The sequence below is a fragment of the Rhinichthys klamathensis genome, unplaced genomic scaffold (genome assembly GCF_029890125.1).
Source record: "Rhinichthys klamathensis goyatoka isolate OS25496 unplaced genomic scaffold, OSU_Roscu_1.1 h1tg000030l_1, whole genome shotgun sequence".
NCBI classification, from domain to species: Eukaryota; Metazoa; Chordata; class Actinopteri; order Cypriniformes; family Leuciscidae; genus Rhinichthys; species Rhinichthys klamathensis.
Genome location: NW_026606580.1, coordinates 1,864,117 through 1,889,027, shown reverse-complemented (window position 1 = coordinate 1,889,027; position 24,911 = coordinate 1,864,117). Strand labels below are relative to the sequence as shown.

The 24,911-nt window shown below is 38.7% G+C and overlaps 1 protein-coding gene across 1 annotated transcript; it reads right to left on the bottom strand.

The window, feature by feature from the left end:
- Positions 1 to 13,084: 13,084 nt before the first annotated feature.
- Positions 13,085 to 23,172, bottom strand: pmp22b (peripheral myelin protein 22b). The gene is made up of 5 exons (XM_056245446.1): positions 23,019 to 23,172; positions 21,864 to 21,958; positions 21,532 to 21,625; positions 16,161 to 16,301; positions 13,085 to 13,980 (listed from the first exon to the last, which is right to left on the bottom strand). The coding sequence occupies exons 2-5, from the start codon at positions 21,939 to 21,941 to the stop codon at positions 13,820 to 13,822; spliced, it is 474 nt and encodes a 157-aa protein (XP_056101421.1). The 5' UTR covers positions 21,942 to 21,958; positions 23,019 to 23,172; the 3' UTR covers positions 13,085 to 13,819.
- Between the last annotated feature and the right edge of the window lie 1,739 nt (positions 23,173 to 24,911).

Sequence of the window (24,911 nt, the reverse complement as noted above, 5' to 3'; positions counted from 1 at the left end):
CCGTAGCCATTTTTTTCATATTTTTTTTTTCAAATTTCCAAATTTACTCATAAATTATTTGTTTTTTACTCAAAAAATGAGATGCCTACTCTCAGACAAATGAGGCCCACGATTAATCAGATTCAAACAGAAATATAAAACCAGTCCTAATTGAAAGAGAACAAGTTGACAAAAAGATTGAATCCAAGATTGGGTGAAAATATGGTATAATGAGTGACTTATAAGCTATTTTTTATAGGCCGGTCATTTTTGACCGGGAACACCACAAGTGTAACAAGTTAACAATACTCCCACAAAAAAATAAGAAAATTTTCAAAAAAACACTGAGATTTAGTTATACCGTTTGGGAACAAAGTCACTAAGTTTCAGTCCAAAGCGATAACATTAACTAGTATTTTCGGGAAAAAGAAAATCTTCTCCGGGTCAAATTGACCCGAACACCACATGAGGGTTTTTAAAAACTTTCAGTCATGTATCTCATTACTTCCGTTTTTGGGTGTTTGTTGCAAAGACTCACCCAATAATCATATGAATGGGCTTCCAATCGAGTAAAAAATGCTTGTAATATCCTGTTGTGTACAACAGTTACATGTTTGTTGATGATCACTCAATGTTCCATAGCTTGTGGAATATCTTGAATATGTGAATGTTTTCAAGATGATCTCTTGTGTGTGACTATTAATTCAATCGTCCTCATGATACCCTGTGTTTTGTCTCTGGTTGGTTGTAATTCTGCTGGCACGGCTCCAGTGTGATTTGCTCCATATGGCAGTGTGAGATTCCTATCTCTCCCGGCACAATGTGGCTTGCTTTGAAATCCAAGAGCAATAGTGGAGGTATGTTTTGGCCTGATTCAGTGGCATGTGCCCAACGGCGTGTGTGTGTTCAGGCTGGCATTATTCACACCTCAGAGAACAATGTATCAGGACAGAGACTCCGACCCACAATCCTTCACTCGCAGAAAACAAGATATATAATGGAGATGCTGGGCTACATTTTTGGTACAGTATATGTGAGTATGTGGTCATAAATCATAAAAATGTTGTTGCAAGGAACAAAAGAGTTCACATTATTTTTCGCATTAAAGTTTCCTCGGGCAGTTTTACATAATAAAATAAATGTGAATGAAAAATCTATAATCTTTTGTTAGTGTTTAGCTAGTTTTAGTTTTAGACGATGTGCTGAGCATCAGAATGGGAAAGAAAGGTGATTGAAGTGACTTTGAACGTGGCATGGTTGTTGGTGCCAGAAGAGCTGGTCTGAGAATTTCAGAAACTGCTGATCTACTGGGATTTTCATGCACAACCATCAGAGAATTGTCAGAAAAAGGGAAAATATCCACTGAGCTGCAGTTCTGTGGGTGAAAATGCCTTGTTGATGCCAGAGGTCAGAGGAGAATGGCTCGACTGGTTCGAGCTGATAGAAAGGCAACAGTATCTCAAATAACCACTGGTTACAACCGATCTCTGCAGAAGAGCATCTCTGAACGCTCAACACGTTGAATCTTGAAGCAGAAGAGCAACAGGAGCAGAAGATCACAGCGGTGCCACTGCTGTCAGATAAGACCTGGAAACTGAGGCTACAATTCACACGGGCTCAGCAAAATTGGACAATAGAAGATTGGAAAAACAGTTTCTGGTCTGATGATTCTCGATGTCTGCTGCGACATTCAGATGTAGGGTCAGAATTTGGCGTAACCAACATGAAAGCATGGATCTATCCTCCCTTGCATCAACGGTACAGGCTGGTGGTGTAATGGTGGGGATTATTTTAGCACACTTTGAGCCCCTTATTACCAATTGAGCATCAAAAATGCCACAGCCCACCTGAATATTGTTGCTGACCATGTCTGTCTTTTTATGACCATAGTATACCATCTTCTGATTGCTACTTCCAGCATGATAATGCACCATGTCACAAAGCTCAAATCATTAAACATGACAGTGAGTTCACTATACTCAAATGGCCTCCACATATATATAGTCACCAGATCTCAATCCAATAGAGCAGCTTTGGGATGTGGTGGAACGGGAGATTCACGGAGATTCATTTGTGTGATGCTATATTATGTCAACTCTGAGGAAGGTTTCCAGCACATTGTTGAATCTATGCCACAAAGAATTAAGGCAGTTCTGAAGGCAAAATGGGGTCCAAAACTCGGTGCTAGCAAGGTGTACCCAGAGCCGTTAAATACGACTTCCTATAGAAGTCTATGGGAATGTCTTAATAACTCTGTTTTTCAACGGCTCTGGGTGTACCTAATAAAGTGGCCAATTAGAGGCTGCAGATGTTTTAGCATTTTAAAGCTCCCAAAGTTTAAAAAATTACATTTTTTATTTAGACTAAAACTAATTTTATTTTATAATGTTTGCTAAATCATGAAAATATATTTTAGTTTCAGTTTTTCCCAGTATTCAGTCAACAGAAATGTTTTCATTTATTCGTTTTAGTTGTCTTTAAAGACAATAACATTGATGTATTAAAGCTGTTTTGCTTTATGTGATGAAATTTAAGTTGTTGTTCATTAAAATCTTGATTGAGCAGCTTGGATATTCTGCTTGAAAAAATAAAGTTCATTTTTGGTTGAACTATTCCTTTAAGAGAGAGTCTTTGTCACTTTGCCTAATTCATCATAGTTTGAGTGTTAAACTGAGGAAATATATTGTCTGTCTCATCACCCCTGAATGCTTTCCTTTCAAAGCCTTTATTATGACCAGATCGCCTGTTCTCAAGCATTAGCATGATTGAGTATGATAGATGGGACTGAATGGGTTCGATTTAGTCTGAAACTCCATAAGCGGCGAGTGTTTCCTTCATCTGGACACCATGATGGACAGACTCCAGTGCAGAGGGCAGATCTGGCTTTGATGACCTTCAGCCTGGTCTTGACCTTGAAACCTCTGCGATCGGGCCACTGGGGGGCAAATCTGGTTCCTCTGGAGCGAAAGGCCTTTTGTGACACTGAAGAATGACGGACGGAGGAGGAGAGAAAATAAAACAGCAGGTCTGTTCTGACCCTGGTGGAACGCTGCCCCGGGGAAGGCTTGCGTCCAGACGTGTTTCTAGGGTACAGCTCGTGGATGACCTCTGGGTGAGGAGGGATCAGGTTCTAAACAAGCACACGCATATTACGGGATTTATGAAGCCGCTGGGGGACTGGGGCAATGGTGCGAGGGTCACCTTTGATAGGAGGTGGTGTGTGTGTTTGTGTGAGTGAAAGGCCATGTTTGTGCATTTGTGAAGGGTCAAGGGGGTGTTGTTCCAGATTGTTTGTAAGTATATACATGTGTTTATGCACTGGCGTGTGCTTGTATATGTTTGTGTTTGTTTTGGTTCGGTTTTTCTTGGCTCGAGTTAACATGCAGATTCCAAAATGTGAGTATAAATAGGCTTTTTGGCAAGTAAATGAGGCGTTTCCTGGCAGACTAAATAAATCATCTGTTGTTTCTTTGATGATAAATTTTTACCTCATTGTAAATGTTGTCTATTCCTCTTTCTCCATAAGATATATATATATATATATATATATATATATATATATATAATTTCTTGATAAGTAATAAAATATTTAAATATTATATATTTTATATTTGTATTGTTATATCAATTTAAAATGAAAATACTAAATATTTATGGCCATTAAATTGTCTCCTGTATGGCAAAAAGTTAAATTAGAAAACGGTATATTTCATATATATAAAGAAATCTCGAGAAAGAGGTGGAATACAGACAAAATTCTGATAATAAAATTGAGTTACCTTTTTACAATTATTGCAAATTATATATATATATATATATATATATATACACACACACACACACACACACATATACATGTTAACATATAAAAGTATGATTTATTGATAAATAATAATATTTAGATATTATATATTTTATATTATTTATGTATTATTATATTAAATATTTATGGCCAGTACATTTTCTCCAGTATGGCAAAAAGTGAATTTTGGACATTGCATGTGTGTAAAAGGAGTCAAACCGCTGAACGTTCCTTCTGATCGAAACCAGCTGTGTTCTCGTAAGCCATTTCCCCCTCTCCACTATCTCTCTTTTTTTAATTTACATGAAAAAAAATATTAAAGCTACAAATTTTCCGACCTGATGATGCTTTGTGCAGGTGATAGCCAGCAGATGGTGGTTTCAGGCAGAAAATAACCCCCATCCTTTGCCTTAAAAAAGGCCCCATTTGCATTTCATGAGGTTTAATTGTGTCTCCTTTCCCCCAGTCCATGGTCCAGCGATGCTATGCCTGTCAGAGAGCGCTTCAGAGCCATGAAGGAGGCCTGATAGATTAAGGTGGACCTTCTGTTTGCGTCCTTTCCCATTGTGTTCCAGAAATTAAGGAATATTATCTCCCTGAAGACTGGAGAATGGATAGCGGAGGCGTTAATGACATTGGGTGGGTAGAGTTAAAGTGTTGAGACATGGGCGGGGGGCAGAGGAGACTGAGAGGGACACGATGGATAATGTCATTATTTTGTAGTCTCGTTCTTGACCCGGAGGACGTAAACAATTACGGTGGCGACAGAGGAGGGGTATATGGGGCATAAACAAAGCTTGTGCTGTCTAAAGCTGACAGGGTGTGTTTACTATCCTGTTTTTTTAATCCTACTGTTTTGAGTGTGTGAGACCTTTTCAACTAGGTTTACAACTTGTTTCTTCCCTCCTTTTAAGGCTTCTTACAACAGTTAAATGTGGACATATGCATATCATGTGGTTTCATTACCTTTTTTTTTTGTAGTATTTTTTCTGTAACATACATCTCCAGATCTTCATAGGGATTTGGGCTTTTGGAAACAGGACGGGGTGCAGCAAATCATTCTGACAGACTTAAGTTGCAGGGTTTTGTGGTCACATACATTAATTACCATCATTATAAGATAAGACACATGGGTAATATTAATTTGTCTGCCTTACACAGACATTCCCAAGAGAGCCCAACATCATATGATTCCCTTAAATAGTCATTTTGAGTGTTTAGATCTATAATTTATGATTAAATAGAGCATGTCATTTGAGCGTTTTTTTAAATCATGAAATTTAATTAAAGTATCCAGTTTAAATATAAATATATATATATTTTTAACATGTATTAATATTTATAAAATATAAATAATTAGGGCCCCTCCTTGAACTGCCACCTTATCGTGGTGGAGGGGTTTGGTACGGGGCTATATGCCCCTGGTAGGGTCTCCCAAGGCAAACAGTTCCTAGGTGACGGGTCAGACTAAGAGCGGTTCATAAGCCCATTATGAAGCAGATACAACCAAGGACTGAGATGTTGCCCGGCATGGCGCAGCAGGGGCCCCACCTAGGAGCCAGGCCCTGGGTTGGGGCTCGCGTGCGAGCGCCTGGTGGCCGGGCCTCAGCTCGAAGGAGTGACGTGGGGTCGCCCTCCCGTGGGCTCACCACCTGCAGGAGGGACCATAAGGGGCCGGTGCATAGTGGATCGGGCGGCAGTCGAAGGCGGGGGCCCCGATGACCCAATCTCTGGTCACAGAAACTAGCTTTAGGTACGGGAAACATCACCTCGCTGGCGGGGAAGGAGCCTGAGCTTGTGCGGGAGGTTGAGAGGTACCGACTAGAGATAGTTGGGATCACCTCCATGCACGGCTTGGGCTCTGGAACCACACTCCTTGAGAGAGGCTGGACTCTTTACAACTCTGGAGTTGCCCACGATGAGAGGCGTCGGGCTGATGTGGGTTTGCTTATAGCCCCCCAGCTCAGCCGCCATGTGTTGGAGTTCACCCTGGTGAACAAGAGGGTCGCTTCCCTGCGCCTTCGGGTCAGGAACAGGTCTCTCACTGTCGTGTGTGCCTACTGGCCGAACGGCAGTGCAGAGTACCTGCCCCTCTTGGGGTCTCTGGGAGGGGTACTGGAAAGTGCTCCGACTGAGGACTCCGTCGTGGGACTTCGACACCCACGTGGGCAGCGACAGTGACACCTGGAGGGGCGTGATTGGGAGGAACGCCCCCCCTGATCTGAACCTGAGTGGTGTTCTGTTATTGGACTTCTTTGCTAGTAACAGCTTGTCCATAACGAACACCATGTTCAAGCATAAGGGTGTCCATCAGTGCACGTGGCACCAGGACACCCTAAGCCGGAGGTCGATGATCGACTTTGTGGTCGTTTCATCTGACCTCCGGCCATATGTCTTGGACACTCGGGTGAAGAGAGGGGCGGAGCTGTCAACTGATCGGATCCGATGGGGGGGGGGAGGAAGCTGAGTCCCCTGTCAGAGAGATCTTCAACTTCCACCTCCATTGTCGACACGGCCGCTCGGAGCTGTGGGAGTAAGGTCTCCGGTGCCTGTCAAGGTGGTAATCCCCGAACCCGGTGGTGGACACCAGAAGTAAGGGATGCCACATGTCGGGGACAGTACCTTTGGGCCGGCAGACTGGGGTGGTGGTCCCTCTTTTTAACAAGGGGGACCGGAGGATGTGTTCCAACTAGGGATGTCCCGATCAGGTTTTTTTGCCCTGGAGTCCGAGTCCGAGTCATTTGATTTTGAGTATCTACCGATACCGAGTCCCGATCCGATACTTATATAATACATAAAAAAAAAAATAAAGAAGAGAGAAAAAACAGATCCAGGATGTTCCTTATTTTTTTATTTAATTCACCTTATTTTAACATTCAACAACTCTGTTAACAAACAGAGCACTTCTGTGAGGTAGCTTGAACAATCAAGTAATAAATAACATAAAATCTTCACTTTTGGACTTTAGTGCAACAGTAAATATAGAAAAAGTCTAATATAAAAACAAATAGCACCTCAACTTAAAATACCCGGCAGGCATGTAAACAAAAAATAAAAATGTTTTAAAAGTGTATAAAAAAATAATGAGAATATAATATAGGCCTACATTAGGGGTGTAACAGTTCACAAAATTTGCGGTTCGGTTCGATAGGATACAGCAAAAAGAAAGAAATGCCAGAGAAATTTCCTATTTATTGAAAGAAAAACTATTTTTGTAGTTTTCCTACATCTTGAAACTTTCAGGTTTATAAATGGGGGTAATCTTTGAAGGATGAACAAATAATGTTTTCGTAATCACATTAAAAATAACATTTAAATATATATTTATATAATATTTGAGTTTTGAAGTGCAACATTAAATCCATGTTCATTCACGGCACAATGTTTCTCCTGGTTCCCACGTCAGCGCTGTTTGATCTAATAGAGATCTACGGTTAATAACGGAGAAATTTGAATGCTTCTCAGTTCTCACTAGATCTCGCAGCGATGTTATTACTTCAGTGGCGAATTCAAATGTTTTCTTCACTGGATCTCTTTGCTTGATCTCGCGCTGCACAGATGTTGCTGGTCCGAACTGATAATGGTCCGTTAAGCACAATATAATGAGAAGCGCAGTTTCGTTCTGCTTTCATTACGTTTGCCATTTGATGTTGCACAACGTTGTGGTGATCGCGCCAGCGCGGATTTTGTCTGCAGGAAAAATGGTCCTAGGAATCGTTCGGTATATGCGTACCGAACCGGAAGCCTCGTACCGAAACGGTTCAATAATTACGAATACATGTACCGTTACACCCCTAATTTACATATATCCGAGTCCTGATCGGGAGGTAACGTCCGATTCCGATCGAGTCTGAAACCACGTGATCGGGCCCGATTTCCGATCGCGTGATCGGATCGGGACATCCCTAGTTCCAACTACAGGGGGATCTGTGTTTCGACTGTGTTTCTCGCGGTGTCCTGTGGAGGGTGCTCTGGGAGTATGGGGTCCGGGGCCCTTTGCTACGGGCTGTCCAGTCCCTGTACGACCAGGTTGGCTTCAGGTTGGTGGAGAGTTCCTGCCTCAAGTGGAGGAGTTCAAGTATCTTGGGGTCTTGTTCATGAGTGAGGGAAGGATGGAACGGGTGATTGACAGACGGATCGGTGCAGCTTCTGCAGTAACGCAGTCGATGTACCGATCTGTCGTGGTGAGGACCTGGGCTGCAAGGCGAAGCTCTCGATTTACCGGTCAATATACATTCCTACTCTCACCTATGGTGGTGAGAGTAGGAATTGTTCTTTCATGACCGGAAGGACAAGATTCTGGATACAGGCGGCCAAAAAAAACTTTCTCCGCAAGGTGGCTAGGCGCTTCCACATCGAGAGGAGCCAGCTGAGGTGGCTCGGGCATCTGTTCCGGATGCCTCCTGGACGCCTTCCCGGGGAGGTGTTCCGGGCGCGTCCCACCGGGAGGAGACCCCAGGGAAGACCTAGGACACGCTGGAGGGATTATGTCTCCCGGCTGGTCTGGGAACGCCTCGGTATCCCCCCAGAAGAGCTGGAGGAAGTGTCTAGGGAGAGGGAAGTCTGGGTGTCTCTACTTAGACTGCTGCCCCTGCAACCCGGCCCCGGATAAGCGGAAGAAGATGGTATGGTATGGTATAATCAAATAATATAAAATTAAGTTGTAAAAGTTCAATAGTTAGCCTATATTTATAAATAGGCCTATTATATATTTATATTTGTATAATTTTTATGTAATAATAAAAATAATAATAATAATAATAATACATTTTATTTGTAATGCGCTTTTCTTAAACCCAAAGCGCTAAATCTCAAGCGCTATGTAAAGCGCTATGTAAATCTCTCAATACACATTGCTGAATCATTTTATTATAACGTAAACAGGACATTCACCTCAGATTTGTTTAATGATTTTATCCACCTTATTTCTCACGTCAGAGTGGGCGTGGCCATTTGTAAATTGAACGTGTCTGGCTTCCGGTGTCATTGGCTTTCAGTTATTCTTAGCTGTAACAGAGCCCGTCTAATGGAGAGCCTTGGCACTTCCTATTAGCCCCATTGTGTATCATATTGGTTGCAGTTCCATTAGAATTCCACTGGAGGTGATCGCGGGCGAGTGCAGAATGAATGGGAGTCTATGGCAATAGTATCCAGCTGCAGACCCGCAGCACCACCACTTTCAGAACCCCAGCGCCAGAACCGGAAGTAATGGGCGGAGCTTACGTTCTAACACCAGCGCCAGGACCGGAAGTGAGGGGCCGAGCTTACGTTCTAAACCGAGTAACGACACCTAACGTTTTGGAGCGTAGTTTGCTTAGACACGAAACGGAATTATTACACACGAAACGTCATACTTTATACATATTATAGCTAATGATACATTAAGGTATAGTACAATAAGCATTTTAAAACGTTGATTTTGTGTAATATAATTCTATATAGTTATCCGTTATTATGAGAGTTACTTCCTGATCATGAAAAATAATGCTTGAAACTTATGGTCATTTTATATAAAATTTACTTTATTTCACAAGAACATGTGCAGCATGCATTTTTCTTTATGTAAAATAATGTCAAAAATCTAAAAAGATAGAGAAAATCCGGCATTGATTGTTTTAAAAGAAACAATAAAAATGTACCGTACTTCAAATAATAGCCGAGTCCCAAATAAACGATTGTCTCTTTACATGCCTGGTGTGGCTGCAGGTCTGGGTAAATATAAGGCCGGTCTCAAATAGAGGTCGGGTCTGTTTTTTAGTTTCAGGTTGTATTCAATCTTCTAAAACCCGTCAGATCGTCCGCTTTTTGGCGGCTGCCAAAGCAAATTTTTGTCCCGCCAAAGCCTATTTTGATCGGTGAGTGATGTAGAATAGAATGACTGCTGCGCGTGACAGGGCGCTTAACGAGCAGAGAGCCCTGGCCGCGCGCGCACACTCTGACGTCTTCGAACAACACGAGCGCTGTCTTGCTCTTTATTTGTCACATACCAGTTATAGTTCATACAACGAGCAGTGACTCACTGTGTAATAAAAACATACCCTAAATATTATTTAAAAGGTGCAACAATTTTAAATATTTTTAAATAGGCCTACTTGCAAAAATGTGTCATTGTAAATAATTCCGCCCCTCCCTCACTTCCGGTTCTGGCGCTGGGGTTCTGGCACTGGGGTTCTGAAACTGGTGGTGCTGCGGGTCTGCAGCTGGATATATCTCGTCTATGGAGCTAAACGGCTAAATGTATCTCTTTCTCCTGCTTGTCGTTGAATCAACATAGATTTGATTGTTGATTCCGCAAGTTCAATATAGATTATATGCCAAAAGTCGAATGAACGAGTACTTATGTCTTTTCGATTTCTTACAGCTTAGGCCGTTGTTGGCCGGAACACGCTAGCATTCTGCTATTATGTGACGTCATCACATTTTTGAACGGATTTTTAGAACAGATAAGTGAACTTAAAAATGCAATTTTCAGCTGCCGTGTTATATCTTAGCCCTCCCTTTTGAATGCAACTTTCAAATTACTTGACAAAAAATTACATCCTGAGAAAAGTGGATGTCTGGGGGTGAAACCCCATAGACTCCCATTCATTCTGCACTCGCCTGCGAGCGCCCCCGCATGGACAGAGACGTGTTACTGCAGCCAATCCAGAAACCGGAAGTAACCAGACAGTGCCAATTCTCTTCAATTAGACATTCTCTGGCTGTAAAGAATTCGTCATGCTGCTTTCCTGCTTAATATTGCAAACTAGTATTTCTTACCATATCATTTTAATGTATTGGCTTAATTATAAGCACACTGGTTTGTAGCGCAAACAGTTTTACAGTTTAGCTATCACTTTGATGTTATTATCGTTATTTCCCTATCGGCTATGAATCGAAAGTCTAGCACATTCACAGAAAACAGCTTAACTTACTTCCGCGTTGGAATAAGGCGGATAAAACGCGTGAAAAAACTCACCCAGCAAACAAAGCCCAGCTAAATGAAGACTGATGATTCCATTGCTGATGATTTCATGAACAGTATAATTGGATTAAATGGACTGTGACACCTTGTGAAATGGTCTGTAACATTTTCTTTCTCCTGCCTCTTTTCCTTAATCTGTTTTGTTCTTAAACTCTTTTAGTCTTTAACTCTTTTTGTTAGATCTATTTGTGTTAGAAGTTTATTGCAAGTTATCTTACAAAGTTATCCTGAATTTCACTAGAGGGCAGCAGTGCTTTGGAGAAGAAAAACATATTCACAATCTGATGAAAAATATCCTCAATTCCTAACTTATTTGGTTTAACATTTGACTTAGTTCATAATATTCTGTTCTATCTAGTGATTAGTGTTTGTGACCTGTAGCTGAAATGTGTCTCAGAATTTGAATGTGGCTTAAAAAGTTTAAATGTGGCACGTACAAATAGGTTTGTAAAAAAAAAAAGTGCAGTCATAGAGCTTAAAATATGCGCTTAGAAATAAATCAATGTCAAACATAGCATGTATTAACTGCCATGCTGCTTAAAAGGGAATTAAATTAATGGATTGCAGTCTTCATATTTTGTCACATATTAACATGCACTATTTAAATTGCACCACTATGTGGCACTATTTCCTGACTTTTTTTAACATCAGTGGTTCTCAGCTGGTTGCCCAGAATTTACAAGATGACAATGCCATGAAATATGCTTAACTATTAAGTTGATATACATAGGCTGAAAAGGCTATATATATATATATATATAGGCTGAAAAGCCTATATAGGCTTTTTATATATGCATTAACTTGCAAATAATACAAATTGTATGCACAATAATGCATATAATGCACAATAATGCATATATATATAAATTTTATATATTATTATTTTCGTTTTATTTTATTATTTTCGTTTTTGCCATTGTGCTATCAGAGCCATTTCTGGGTCACAACCCACCACTGCTTCTCATACAAATTCCTACTTTTTTTTTTAAATTAATTTGCATTTTTGCAGGAATTAAGTAAAAAGAGAGACAGGTTTTTTTCAAGCAGTATTTCTTTTTAATAGCTTTTAATAAACACACAAACACAAGCTTTGATAAGAGATGCGAGTCAGAGGCACAGAGTTGGGTTCTTGTGAATGAACAGTCTTCATCAGAGCTCACACTCCTTCAGACAACTTACAGTACAGGTGTTTTCAGAAATTAAATGAAATACAAAAAAATATTACACTCTTTAGCCAGATCAAATTAATTCAACACTATTCAGTTTTTTTTCTTCAGGTTTTAGTCTTACAATGTCAAGTAACAATTGCAGTCTAAAATGTGTTAATGTTGGGAAATGAGCACATGCAACATTTTTCTAGTGCTGGTCCCATGTCAGAACAGACCACATATTGATTATATATGGATATTTTTAAGGGGATTATCAATCACTGTATACAGAAATCCCTTTACACACAAGTTTTATTGCTGCTAAAATAAATTATTCTAGGCTACTGCAGCATAAAGGTTGTTTGTTCAGTCACAGAAAAAAAAAATCAAAATGGGATTTAGTTAGACATTCATCAGATAAACAATATTCACTACAACCATGAAAACAGGCAACATGTTCCGTTCATCATAACAAAACATTTATTGTTTTCGTTGTTGCAGGAGAAGTAATCTAATACATGGTCCTCAGAATAGGCCCCTTAATTGTAAGTAATGAGTTGTTAAATACAATCACATGCTATTACAGTACGTTGAGAATTACTGTGAGTAGAAACAAAGCATCTCAAGATGGTAGACAATGCAGCTTGTTATATTTCAAGTATTGAAAAATGTTTCCAATGCATGCAGGTGTTACGATGTGTCCACCATCATGTTATCAGTGGTCAGCCCATAACACATTTTTACCTAACAAAACTGCCACTTCGATGCTTTTAAATGTTTTTCCGGATACATTGCGTAATATACAAGAGGACTGTGAGCTGTCATTCTGATGCTTGGATTATTTAATGTTCCTTCATTTCATTTGATATTTTTATGCTCATCTGATTTGAATATGAAAGGCGTTTACCTCAACTGTTTAATCATGTATGCGACGATTGTAATAACAGATAACGTGATCAAACCCATCAAACGTTATACATCTGAATAGTATTTGGATTTGAATGTAACAAATAAGCAACATTTATTAAACTGTTTAAATGAATTACTGCCTTTCTCAAATCCTGCTGCTAATACTGCTCTTAAAAGTAACTAAATCCAACTAAAATCAATAGTTCCTAGTCTCTGTTTTTACTACACTTCCTCCATCACAATCTCCCAAAACTAAACTAATAACCCAGTGTTACTCAGAACACATTTTCTTTGTTTTATTATAAAATGAACCTTTTTGGTGAGTACTGTATATACAGCATTGTGTTATAGGCACAAGCACAATATATTCAATGGCATTTTGATTTTGACTTTCATTCATGTTATGTCCTTCTAAATAAAGGCTAAATGGCTATTAGTTAAAGGAATGGTAAATACATAGCACCATTTTTTTGTTGGAAAACAAAGAAAAACTATTTTTTTAAAAAAAGCTTTCAAAACTGCCGATCTAACCATGGTATTTTAGTTACTTCATCTATGAATTCTCAATGCATCTTCATTGAAAACACTGTCCCTATAATTTAATACATGCACTTTGGTTAAAATACATCAAAAACCTTTTTATAAGTATTTTTTGGCCGTATAAGGAAAGAAACAAAAAATGACACAAACACACATTATGGCTAATGATGCACGTTTCTGTGACAAACACGCTCTAGGCACTTATTAGCTAAAAGAGGTACTTTGTCAACAGAGCAAACATAATACTATGTACATATATGTAAAAAGTGTTATAAATAGGTTTTAAACCATATATACTATATACATCTTCAAATGATGACAGTATTGAATATGTCTTTTCGGGGTGGCAGTGGGGTTGATTTTGACTGACCCCCCGGGTGAAGATACTGTGTGATTTCACTTCTCTGTGGATGCAGTGTGATACTTTGGCTTCAAAGCTGTATTTCCAGGTAGCGGCCATGAGAGGGCAGTGCCACCTCACTCTCGCTTTCTCAAGATGACGTAGATTAACCCGCTTATGAATGCCAGAGGGAAGGCTACCCAGGCCAAGATGTAGGAAAAGCCATAGGACACTGGCCCAGTGATCCACGTGGTGTTCATTACCGTATAAATGATAGCTCCACTCATAACGAAAAGACCTGGGGAGGGAGGAAGACAAGAAAAATGAACTGTCTGGAAATTCAACAAAATGACTGTTGTTACCCTATAAAAATCCTATATTTGGGAACTCCAAGGTTGTTTAACATGATTTTTTTTTGTGGTCATTTCAGAATTTTCAGACTTCCGTTCATGCCATTTTTTTATGACTTCACTACAAAGTGTAGAAAATAGCAATAATAAAGAATATTTGCAAAGTTTTGGCTTTGTAACTTTTTTTTATGTTTTTGAAAGACATTCGTTTGATCAAAAATATTGTGAAATATTATTACAAAATAAAATAACTATTTTTTATACATTTTAAAAAGCAATTTATTCCTGTGATTTAAAAGTGAATTTTCAGCATCATTACTGTAGTCTTCAGTGTCACGTGATCCTTCAGAAATCATTATAATATGCTGATTTGCAGCTCAAGAAACATTTCCTGATTATTATCAATGTTGAAAACAGTGGTGCTGCTTATTGTTTTTACTGTCACATTTGATCAATTTAATGCATCTTTCGAAAATGTAAGTATTTCTTTAAAAAAAAACATGCTAACTCCAAACCTTTCAAATTTTTAAAGCTTTTTTCATTTATTTATTTTTTTTACATTAGAAAAATGATGTTTTTAAGCCTTTTATGAATATCCAATAATGTGTATTGTAATCATGGTCACCACTGAGGTCCCTCAGTACCTCTGTATGTTTTCCAAGGTGTATAATAAAAGTAGTGAAATAATTGCCTAATAATATCTGTATTTTGGTGCTGCAAAGATTATGTACAACGCCAAGATAAGCAACTTTCTCATCTGAGCTGATCAATGTGAAAATGACTGAGATGGCCAATCAAATCAACGAAGCTGGGAAATACCGTTACTTTTTAATTAACGGAAAACACGACTCTTCATTTTAACTGGTCAAAAAAAAAAAAAAAGAGTTGCAAGTAGCTTAACATTTAACATTTGACTTCTTTACTATAGAAATGTTAAACTACTGACATTAATAATATCCAAAGCCGTTTTTAAGCACATTATGCAATGATCATGTGCATATTGTGAATGCATTTTTTGGACCTCTGTATTTCGGCCTCTGTGTACGGCAGTGGTTGTAATTGAGAATGACGTCTTTGTATACTAACAATTAACAACAAAAGAAACTCCCAAAATATTTACTAAGTAACAGTCCTCCAACTAATGTTGGCCTAGTCTTGACTATGAAGTCTGCAGGAGAGGGAGAACACATGACAAGGCACTTTCAGCACGTTCTTTTATGTCGGGCACAGACCACCTTCAGAGTGCCAGTCTTGACATTTCATCTTGTGGCAGAGGCTGTGTGTCCTGTGCCAACTCAGTGGGCACCTGTAACTGTCTGGCTTTGTGCTGTTTACACCCTCGGCTCCCCTCTGACATTTAGCTTTCAATTAGTGTCCATCCTCTCTGATGAGAGTCGCAGATATGAACTTTAAAAGCCCTCGGTTTCAGTACGTACTGAAAGATCAAGCATTCATCTCGCGCCTACAGAGCTATTCAGTATCCAGGAACAGTAGAGATTTCTAATAATATTCCATCTTCATTACATCTCAAAGAGCCATTCCTAAGGAGAGCTATCATTTTACATTAGCTGCAGTAAATGACCGTAAAATGCATCTTCCCGTATCTTTTCTTTTATGCGTATTATTTACCATAAATGAAGAGAAACGCTTTGTTTTGGTGGCCTTGCCTATTTTTAACTCCACGTGCTGCATTATTTAATCTCAAGAAATCATAACTAAATTATCTGCAGGAAGTTTGCCTGTAACCGCGGCTGAGCGCATTAAAGGGTTTCCTGTGCCGTCTGTGGCTTAATGAGAGTTGACAGGACTCATTAGAGTAACGAGACTAAGGCCAAAGGTCTTTTCATCTAGCCGAATGAAAGCAGATACACCTCCATAGGAACAGAGGAGATCAATCGATGTCATATAGATGATCTTTTATTATTAATAAATGCTAATTGATCTCAGATCACCTGAGCCAACTAGCTCGAAAGCCTATACAAATATGAATTCTCCTTTGTTTCTACTGCGAGCACCTTGGGTCCATTAACACTGCATGAGTGTGTCAGCATGCTATGTCAACCTCATTAGCATCTGCAAACAACCAAGTCGATCCATTGCATTGTTCACATGACGTCTCGATACTCACTAGCAAAGATCTGGAATGCTCCGGTGAGGAAGAAGCGTCCACCCTTCTGAAGTGTAAAGAGCTGGCAGAAGAACAGGAAGAGAGACAGGAAGCTGAAGATGATTGACAGGATCATGAGGGCTTGGACTGCCTGGATCCAAACTGAAAAACAGAAAGCATTTCAAAACATTAGTGCGTTTACTTATTCCTGATTAATCCACTTAGGCCAGATTGAGCTTTGCAGAAATAAAAAACATTCGCTCTTGAGAAGGAGATGGTCATTTAAAATGAACACGAATGGGCATTAAGCGGGTCGTTATCTCTTTTCTCATCTGCTATTCTCGATCGATCACAGCAGAGTTGCACTTTTACATTGGCGTGCAACTGGAGATATGTATTATTGATAACGACAGAGGTGAGTCGGCAATAAAACAACACCAAATATCAGTTCATAATGAATTCTTCTTGTTGCCAATATGATACATTTAGGTTTTGATGGTTGTTTCAAGAGCATTGGCGAATCCAGGAACCCTTAATGCATTGTGCAAAAACATAATGAGGTTTCTGTTCCTAAAAGCTCTTAGCAGGTTACCAGGACCTAATATCGATCCTTTCTTGACGTCCCATGCTGGGCCAAAACACGGCAGCTCACAAGGAGCTCCATTAACTCTATATTACCTACATTTGATGGCTTTAAAAGCCTCCTGAATGTCATTTTTATCCTGCATTAGAGCCATTCCACCCTTTTATATGTGTGGACAGCAGAAGGTAAATGTTTGCATTAGTATTTGCAGAATAGCCGGAAACATTTCTTTCTTTCTTTAAAAATAAAACCTTACTGACCTCAAACTTTTAAAAGGACTGATTTGCAAGACAAAAGCTTTGGACATTAAGTTCTTAGCAAGCTTTGAGACCGGTTTGTGTGAGTTTGAGACTTTGATGAAGAATGCTGTGGCAGATGTTTTAGTTTAATGATTAGCGTGTATTTCTGGCTTTGGAATGTCCCATTATGTACAAACAATTGTTTCTGTTTTAGAATTGTTATCCTCAAATCGAGTTTTAAAGGGATAGTTCATCTAACATGCAAAATCTGTCAGTATTTACGCAGTATTTACGTCAGTTTAATTTCAAACCTGCATGACTTCTGCTGAACATGAAGATATTTTGAATTATTAAAATGCTCTTGACAATAAAAACATGGTTGTTTTTATAAAAAAATCACTAAAAGGGTGTTTGAGGAACCAAAAATGGTTCTTCTATGGCATTACTCTGATAATGTAGGAGATGCGTAGTTGATCTTTTTCTATCTCAGTCTCTACCTCTTCTGAGCCCAAGCAGTAATAAGTGGAATGCATGGGTTGTCCAACATGTCTATTTCTTATCCAAGGGTCATTCCTGTAGCATCATGTTTCTCTCTCTCTCTCTCTCTCTCTCTCTCTCTCTCTCTCCTCTCTCTCTCTCTCTCTCTCTCTCTCTCTCTCTCTCTCTCTCTCTCTCTCTCTCTCTCTCTCTCTCTCCTCTCTCTCTCTCTCTCTCTCTCTCTCTCTCTCTCTCTCTCTCTCTCTCTCTCTCTCTCTCTCTCTCTCTCTCTCTCTCTCTCTCTCATGTTCAGCTGTGTCTACCGCTCCCCTTATAGCCACTAGAACTGTCAAGCCCCTAAAGCAGATCAGCCTACTACACATTAAAACAAAATCAGAGCCAATAATACTATAGCCTCGAGAACAACAGATCCTCTACTAGAGCCTAATGCAGACTGCAGGAAAATAATACTAATTTTAAGACCCTAATCTGATCTGATTTTGCTCATATGTGACTCAGATCTGTTTTTGTCATGACAGTGTGAATGGCACAAACCACATGGAATCTGATCTTTTCAATTCTTTTTTGGGCCACTTCCATATGAGGTCCTAAATCCGATACAGGTCAGATGTTTTGCAATGCGACCTCAGTCTGAACAGTCGTATCGGAACACATAGCAACATTCGTCACAACTGGGGAGTCACTTCAAAGATTTGACTTATCCGAAGTTATCAAGAAAGGTAGTCAGTGAAGGACAGTGATGTGTCAGAGCTCATAAGTATTGCAGTGACAGCACATACAAGCAAAGCACGAAGGATCATAAATGTTAAAAAATCTGCTCTCTTTTTTCACATCCTCGTCTTTGTTTTTTATATTACCTACGTATAAATTCGCTGGCTTTGGCGGCAGATCACACTATAAATAATCGCGTAACCGCTTACTTTAATGTCCTCCGTGTTTACATCCATATGACAGCGTGCTGTGTGACGTCTTTTTATCGTTCTTTTGCGCATGCGGGACAGTTCAGGACCATGATCTGTTCACACTGGAATCTGTTATTGGCCACAGTTAAAACAACAATGTGAACAGCTATACAAAAAAACGAATCTGAGCAATAAATCGGAATTGAGCACTAGAGTAAACCCTATGGTGTAAACGTATACCGAGTCCCTCAGACACACAATTTACAATATCACATTGATTACATCCAGGAAAAGAATATAGAATAATTTGATCAAGTCCTGGAAAATCTGGACTACTCAAAATCATAAACAAGATCATCATCTTTTCACTTTTGTTGGGAAGACTTGGCCATATGAATGCTTCAAAATGATCTCATTAACTGCTCAATCGTAAAACGTTTTTTAACTTGTAAATATCTCAGAATGGAAACAATTGTGGAAATGGCATTTGTTTTTAGAACATCAGAGGCCATACGAGGAGACTATTCTAGTTTGCATCCATAAATAATACAAGGTTCTGCACCCACACAATACAAATGATACAATAAATCTCTCAATTATCTCTCAACATAGAAACACATCCCCTCATACAGTCCATTTACTCACTGTTACTAAGTTTATCCTCAGTTTATCTATCCTCACATGAAGTAAACATTTGCAGTTTCCTGAAAAAAGGTGCGGCTGTACTCATTTTGTGCTTGACAACACCCTATGTATTTCTGTCAGCAGTCATGCAGGGATGTGTATTTCAGGACAGAAGGTATCGTTTTTGGAAAGCGGAGGCCTTGTGTTTGCATTTAGAGGGGTACGTATGGTCCTGGGTGTGAAGAATGTGGCTTAACAGATGATAAATATGCACCGGGGAAACATAACACAGGGGTGCGAGTATGTGCGCTAATACTAGACTGCCTTAACCCCGGTTTGGTCCATGAAACAGTTCTCTATATCAGGATGATGAATAGGATTTCACGCATGCTTTAGCTGCCAGTGTTGAGTAGCTTCGCCATGCCAGCTGTTCCGCATCACTCCCGGTGTAAAATACATCCATTCAGGTAATATTAGGATGGTTTCGCGCTTGGTTTGATGGCTTGTTTTGTCCTCAGGTTCAATTTAACCCCATTGATTTGTCCCTGACCCTGCAGGGATTGTTTTGCATTACAGTTTTAGTACTGAAGCACTGTATGTTCCTATGTAATATTAAGAAGAACATTTTCCATTTTGATTCACCACCAACATCTTATACAGTACATAAAGAGGGGCAATTGTTTTTGTCTTAATTACTAGAGATGTGAAGAATTTGAGCAAAGAAAAGTAGGTTTGGGTTAATGTATTAGAAATCAACAGGTTTTTTGTTTATGTTAGCTCATTTTTTCCCCCTAATGCAATATACAACTTTTAATATTAAAAATGTTTTTACCATATTTATATTTTAACATTTTTAGATTAATAAATCCTGTATAAATATTTTCCATGCTAACTATTCTGTTACCTAATGTTGGCATGTACCTTATTAAATGTGTTAAAACATTTATGAATATAAATATTACAGTGACTGACATACACAACTGTTCAAAAGGTCAGTAAGATTAAAAAAAATGTTTTTAAAATAAGTCTCTTAAGCTCAGCAATACTGCATTTATTTGATCAAAAATACAGCAAAAACAGTAATACTGTGAAATATTAATATAATTTAAAATATCTGTATTCTATTTTAATATATTTTAGCATTTGTTGCATTTCCTGTGATGACGTAGCTGAATTTTCAGCATCGTTCAGTGTCACATGATCCTTCAGAAATCATTCTAATATGCTGATTTGCTGCTCAAGAAATTTTTTTTATTATTATCAATGTTGAAAACAGTTAGCTGCTTAACATTTTTTGTTGAAACTGTGATACATGTTTTCAGAATTCTTTGATAAATGGAAAGTTCAAAAGAACAGCATTTATTTGAAATAGAAACATCCTTTTGTAACAATGTTAAAGTCTTTGTCACTCTTGATCAATTCAAAGCATACAGTACATAAATGTTCACATTTTAAATGCTGTTGTTTGTGTGCAAGTTAAATGTCATCTAATTAAAAGACATTGCTAGTCATGCACCAATAAAACCCCTAAGACCCTATTTACAGCCTAGAGATAAGAAGTAACTACAAAGTGCAAACTTTGAAATAAAAACTGAATTTTTTCCAGCACCGTAGCAACGGCACGTGAGCGAGCGCATGCAGGAGAGCAGGACAGAAAAGCCCTTCAGTATGTGCCCACCCCGCACCACACCCTAAACAAACACAGCACATTATAGGTGCTACGCCAACTGACTGAGAGCTATGAAATAACACAGCAAAGCATTCTGGTCCCGCCTCATTTCCAAAGTGCACAGAGAGGCGTTTCTCGCTCGAAAACTATGACATCATCTCACCCTCCGAGAACAGCCAACAGTGTAACAGTGAATTGATTGGGAATTTACAGTACTTTTTTATGATTTATATACGTTTTATGGCAAGATTAACTCAAAAATGGCAACTTTAGTTTGTATTTTTAACTGAAAACTTGGTTTATACTCTCTCTCTTTCAAATTGCCTTCATTCCTTTATTGTTAAACACCCCGTCACTTGCATTTTGATTCGTGGGCGTGAGTGACTCAAATCACACTATGTTCGGCCTACGGCTCTCTGATGCTACGCCATCACACGGATCAGTCTAAATCTAAGCTGCTTCAAATGCTCTACCTCTGCCCCACCCCAAAATCTCTCAAACCTTGCAACCCAGCACTCTCCACTCCCAAACAAGGGGCCCGAGCTCAGCACTGGCAACCAGACTATTTATACAGTCTGCCTGAGCTGATGTTTAAGAGGGGTCTGTTGTGGGTTGAAACTGCATGCTTGCATTCTCACCCCTAGATGGCAGTACCGAGGTTTGAGGCAGAGTGGGCACACCCACCATAAAGAGTGATAAACAGGCAAAGGGGCTTTGACAGTAATGCCAGGATCAAGCCCTCTGTGAATAACCTGCTATGTGTAACATACCAACAGTGTCTCTTTAACCCTTGACAGAGTATTAATATTATTGCACCTTAAATGTTTGGTTTCATCATACATTCATTCTTAAATATTAAAATTTAGCAGGATCCTACCTCCAGTGTCAGCAGGGTCACATTTGTACACATTATTGATTGTTGTGCAGTTTGTCCAGAGGTCTGAACTGCTTTCGGGGTTAACAACCCATGCCTGTTAGAGGATGCAAGAATACGCATTAGCAGGGATTAAACATCCACAATATTCTCTTACAGCTGCTTTTATTCTGTGATTGGCAGACTTCGACTTTAATAATTAGGCTACATCAAATGAGTTGCATAATTAATAGCTATCACATAATTTGTCATTTTAATATCAGATAGATAGATAGATAGATAAATAGATAGATCTTTATTAATCAAATAAAAGAAACTGCAGAATAGATACTTACACTAACTATAGTGGACACGAAGAGCAGAACCAGTGCTGCCACATGCAAGATGACGATTCCCAGTAAGAGGAGCAGCATGATGTTTCCTTATGGTTCTGTACAAACACCGGAACATTTTATTGATAAAGTGCATCAATGACCAGTTAAAAGTTATAATATTATAGTCCTCCAAAATTATTTTTGTTAGTGAATTTAGGTTGGTATTATAAATAAATAAATATGTAAAAAATGTATTAATAAAATATTAATAAGTTATATTATTGTATGTGTCATTGGAGTTTGAGTTGATAATATAATATAATATTCAGAACTTTTTTATCAAAACCAGTTGGTTTTAACCAGTGCATCAAAAGCTGATTGTTACATGACCACGTCTTGTAATAAAAATACAAGGTTAATGTAACCTTGTATTTTTATTGTCTAATTTATTCAAACTTTCGGTAACACTTTATTTTAAGGTGACGTAGTTACCAGTACTACATGTTCTTACTATAGAAATAGTAAATTATGCATAATTACAAGTGACTAACCCTAAACCAAACCCTAACCGCAACTCTATTGTAAATGCATGTAGTTAATTAATATCACGCATGTAAGAATGTAACTAGCCTACGTCAACTTAAGGTGACGTAGTCACACGTTACTACATGTTCTTATTATAGAAAAGTAAATTATGCATAATTACAAGTAACTAAACCAAACACTAACCGCAACTCTATAGTAAATACATGTAGTTAATTCATATTACTACATGGATGTAACGTATGTAACTACGTCAACTTAAAATAAAGTAACCAAACTTTATACAGGCTATTTATGAACTAGAATGTAGCTGATCGACCGACAATAGTAGTTACTCAGAACGCTCAATTCTGAGCTTGAAAATTGAAGTTTACCATCAATTTTGCCACAAAAGAGTGTTACAACGAATTTGACAAGAGCAAAACGGATTGTTTTAGTGGCTGTAAATAATAAAGCAACCACAGTGTCCCTCTACAAAGTTAGATATCAGCTTATGGATGAGCCAGAGCGCCAAAGTGACTTAATCTATCTCGAAGGCAAGAATTAGGCAACTGTCTTCTTCTGATCCGCTCCGGTCTTTTACACTCATAAACAGTCATCGTACTTTTGCACTGCAATATAAATCCAACTTACTGCGAGCAAAGATACAATAAGTCCACAAAAATGGATGAAAACGCCGAAATGCAGTCGCGCCACTCGTTTCAAAAGTACTGCGTATTTCCAAAGTCCAGATCCCCGCGACTAGATTAATATCCTTTATGGAACAGCAGCTTTAAAGAGTCTCATTATGGAAGTACTACGCCCTTTTCTGCGTTGCTACGTCAGGGCGCGCCCCTGTAACAGCTCCACGGCACAGCACACACTGTACGTTAGAGCGCAGGAAAACCACCAGGCTCTTAGTCATACACACTCACGAGAGCTGTGTTTGGTTCTCATGGCTACCAACGTGGATGAAGAAAATAGCCTATACAGTGCGCTATAGTTATATATAGCCTATGAATATGACTATCACTTTAAACTGGAATAATCTCTTTATCCTTTTTTTGTAGTCATGGTTAAACCCATGGGTTAACAAACTTTTATAACATAATCACTGCAGTTTGACTTTGAACTATTGTTTATAAGGCAATCGAGCTGGTGGTAGTAAAGAGATAAACGTATCCACTCTCTGTACTGTATGTTTTCAGAAGTGGCTATTCACATAAACTAACAAAAACAGTTTCAAGGCTTTTTTTCTTGGCTCATTGGGAAGTTGCAGAATATTCTTTTTCTCCGGTTGTTGCTATAGGAATGAGCGATACAAACTTGTTAAATGGTCACTCTCAGTTCTCCCTGTGTGAAAATGAGTATATGCCCATTAGCTGGCCTCCAGGAATGTGCAGAATTCCTCTACAAGAGATTCCCCTCCCTCCCCCTCTCTCATCAGTCATCAAATAGGAAGTCAATAAAAAGAGGGAGGGCAGAGAGATGCAGAAAGAGTGTTGAGTGCTATTCCTGATATGAGATAGTTCAGATAATCTGGGAATCCATGGACAACTGAGAATTATTTAAACCCTTTTTGTGTGGTATAGGTGGTTTTCTTTCACTGCTTTGTCGGGTTTAAACGACTACATGATTTGTGGCTCATACTTCAGTCTTATCAGAGGTCAATTGTGTTGTCTGATGCTCTTTATGGTGTTCGTAAGGCATCATACAGTACCTCTTCTGGTTTACATATATTTACCTAGAGTTTACATGCTATTTTAATAGTTGACATGATGTGGAAAACATTTTGTGTACCCGAGGAGTTTATCTACCCATACAGATACATAGCAAATACAGATGACAGATGTAATGTTGATTGTTCGGTAAGTTCAGGCCATGGAATATGAGGATGGTAACTGAACTGATCAAAATGCTGCATTGTTGCATCTGTGAGAGTCCACACTTTTTTTTCTTTTTTTTTTTGCTAGCAGCGTGACAGTGGCTTGTTGTTTTTGCTTATCACCCATTGACTCGAGCAAGTAGCAATAATCCCTGTGGTACTATGGAATGTTCTGGCGTTCCAGTTACACAAACTAGAGATAACATGGGGAATGCAAGCTTGACATGAGTGTAAACGGGGCCTTGTGTCTTTCATTATATCTGACTTTCCTTTGCTCAATCAAAGAGGACCGCTGGGATTTTAACTGTAATGTTCAAAACTTTGCATTTGTATTTATAAAAATGTGCACTTTTTGTAAATAAATAAATTCCTTTTTTGAAATTTAGTTTAATTCAGCTGCAATATTGCATTATAATTTCCCCAGATGGCTGTTATTCCTCATGTCAGTTTTCAACTTCACTTTTACCATCAGTCATCAGTTAGTGTTTTGGTTAAGTTTAAGTCATTTATTTTATTTTATTTAGTGTGCATAAAACTAAATGCATAAAAATGGTTACATATTATTGAATTAGTAATCATAAGACAAATTAGGACATTTTGGTCAAATGCCATTAACCTTAGTAGACAACCCATATATTTAATTTAATGGCTTCCATTCTGTT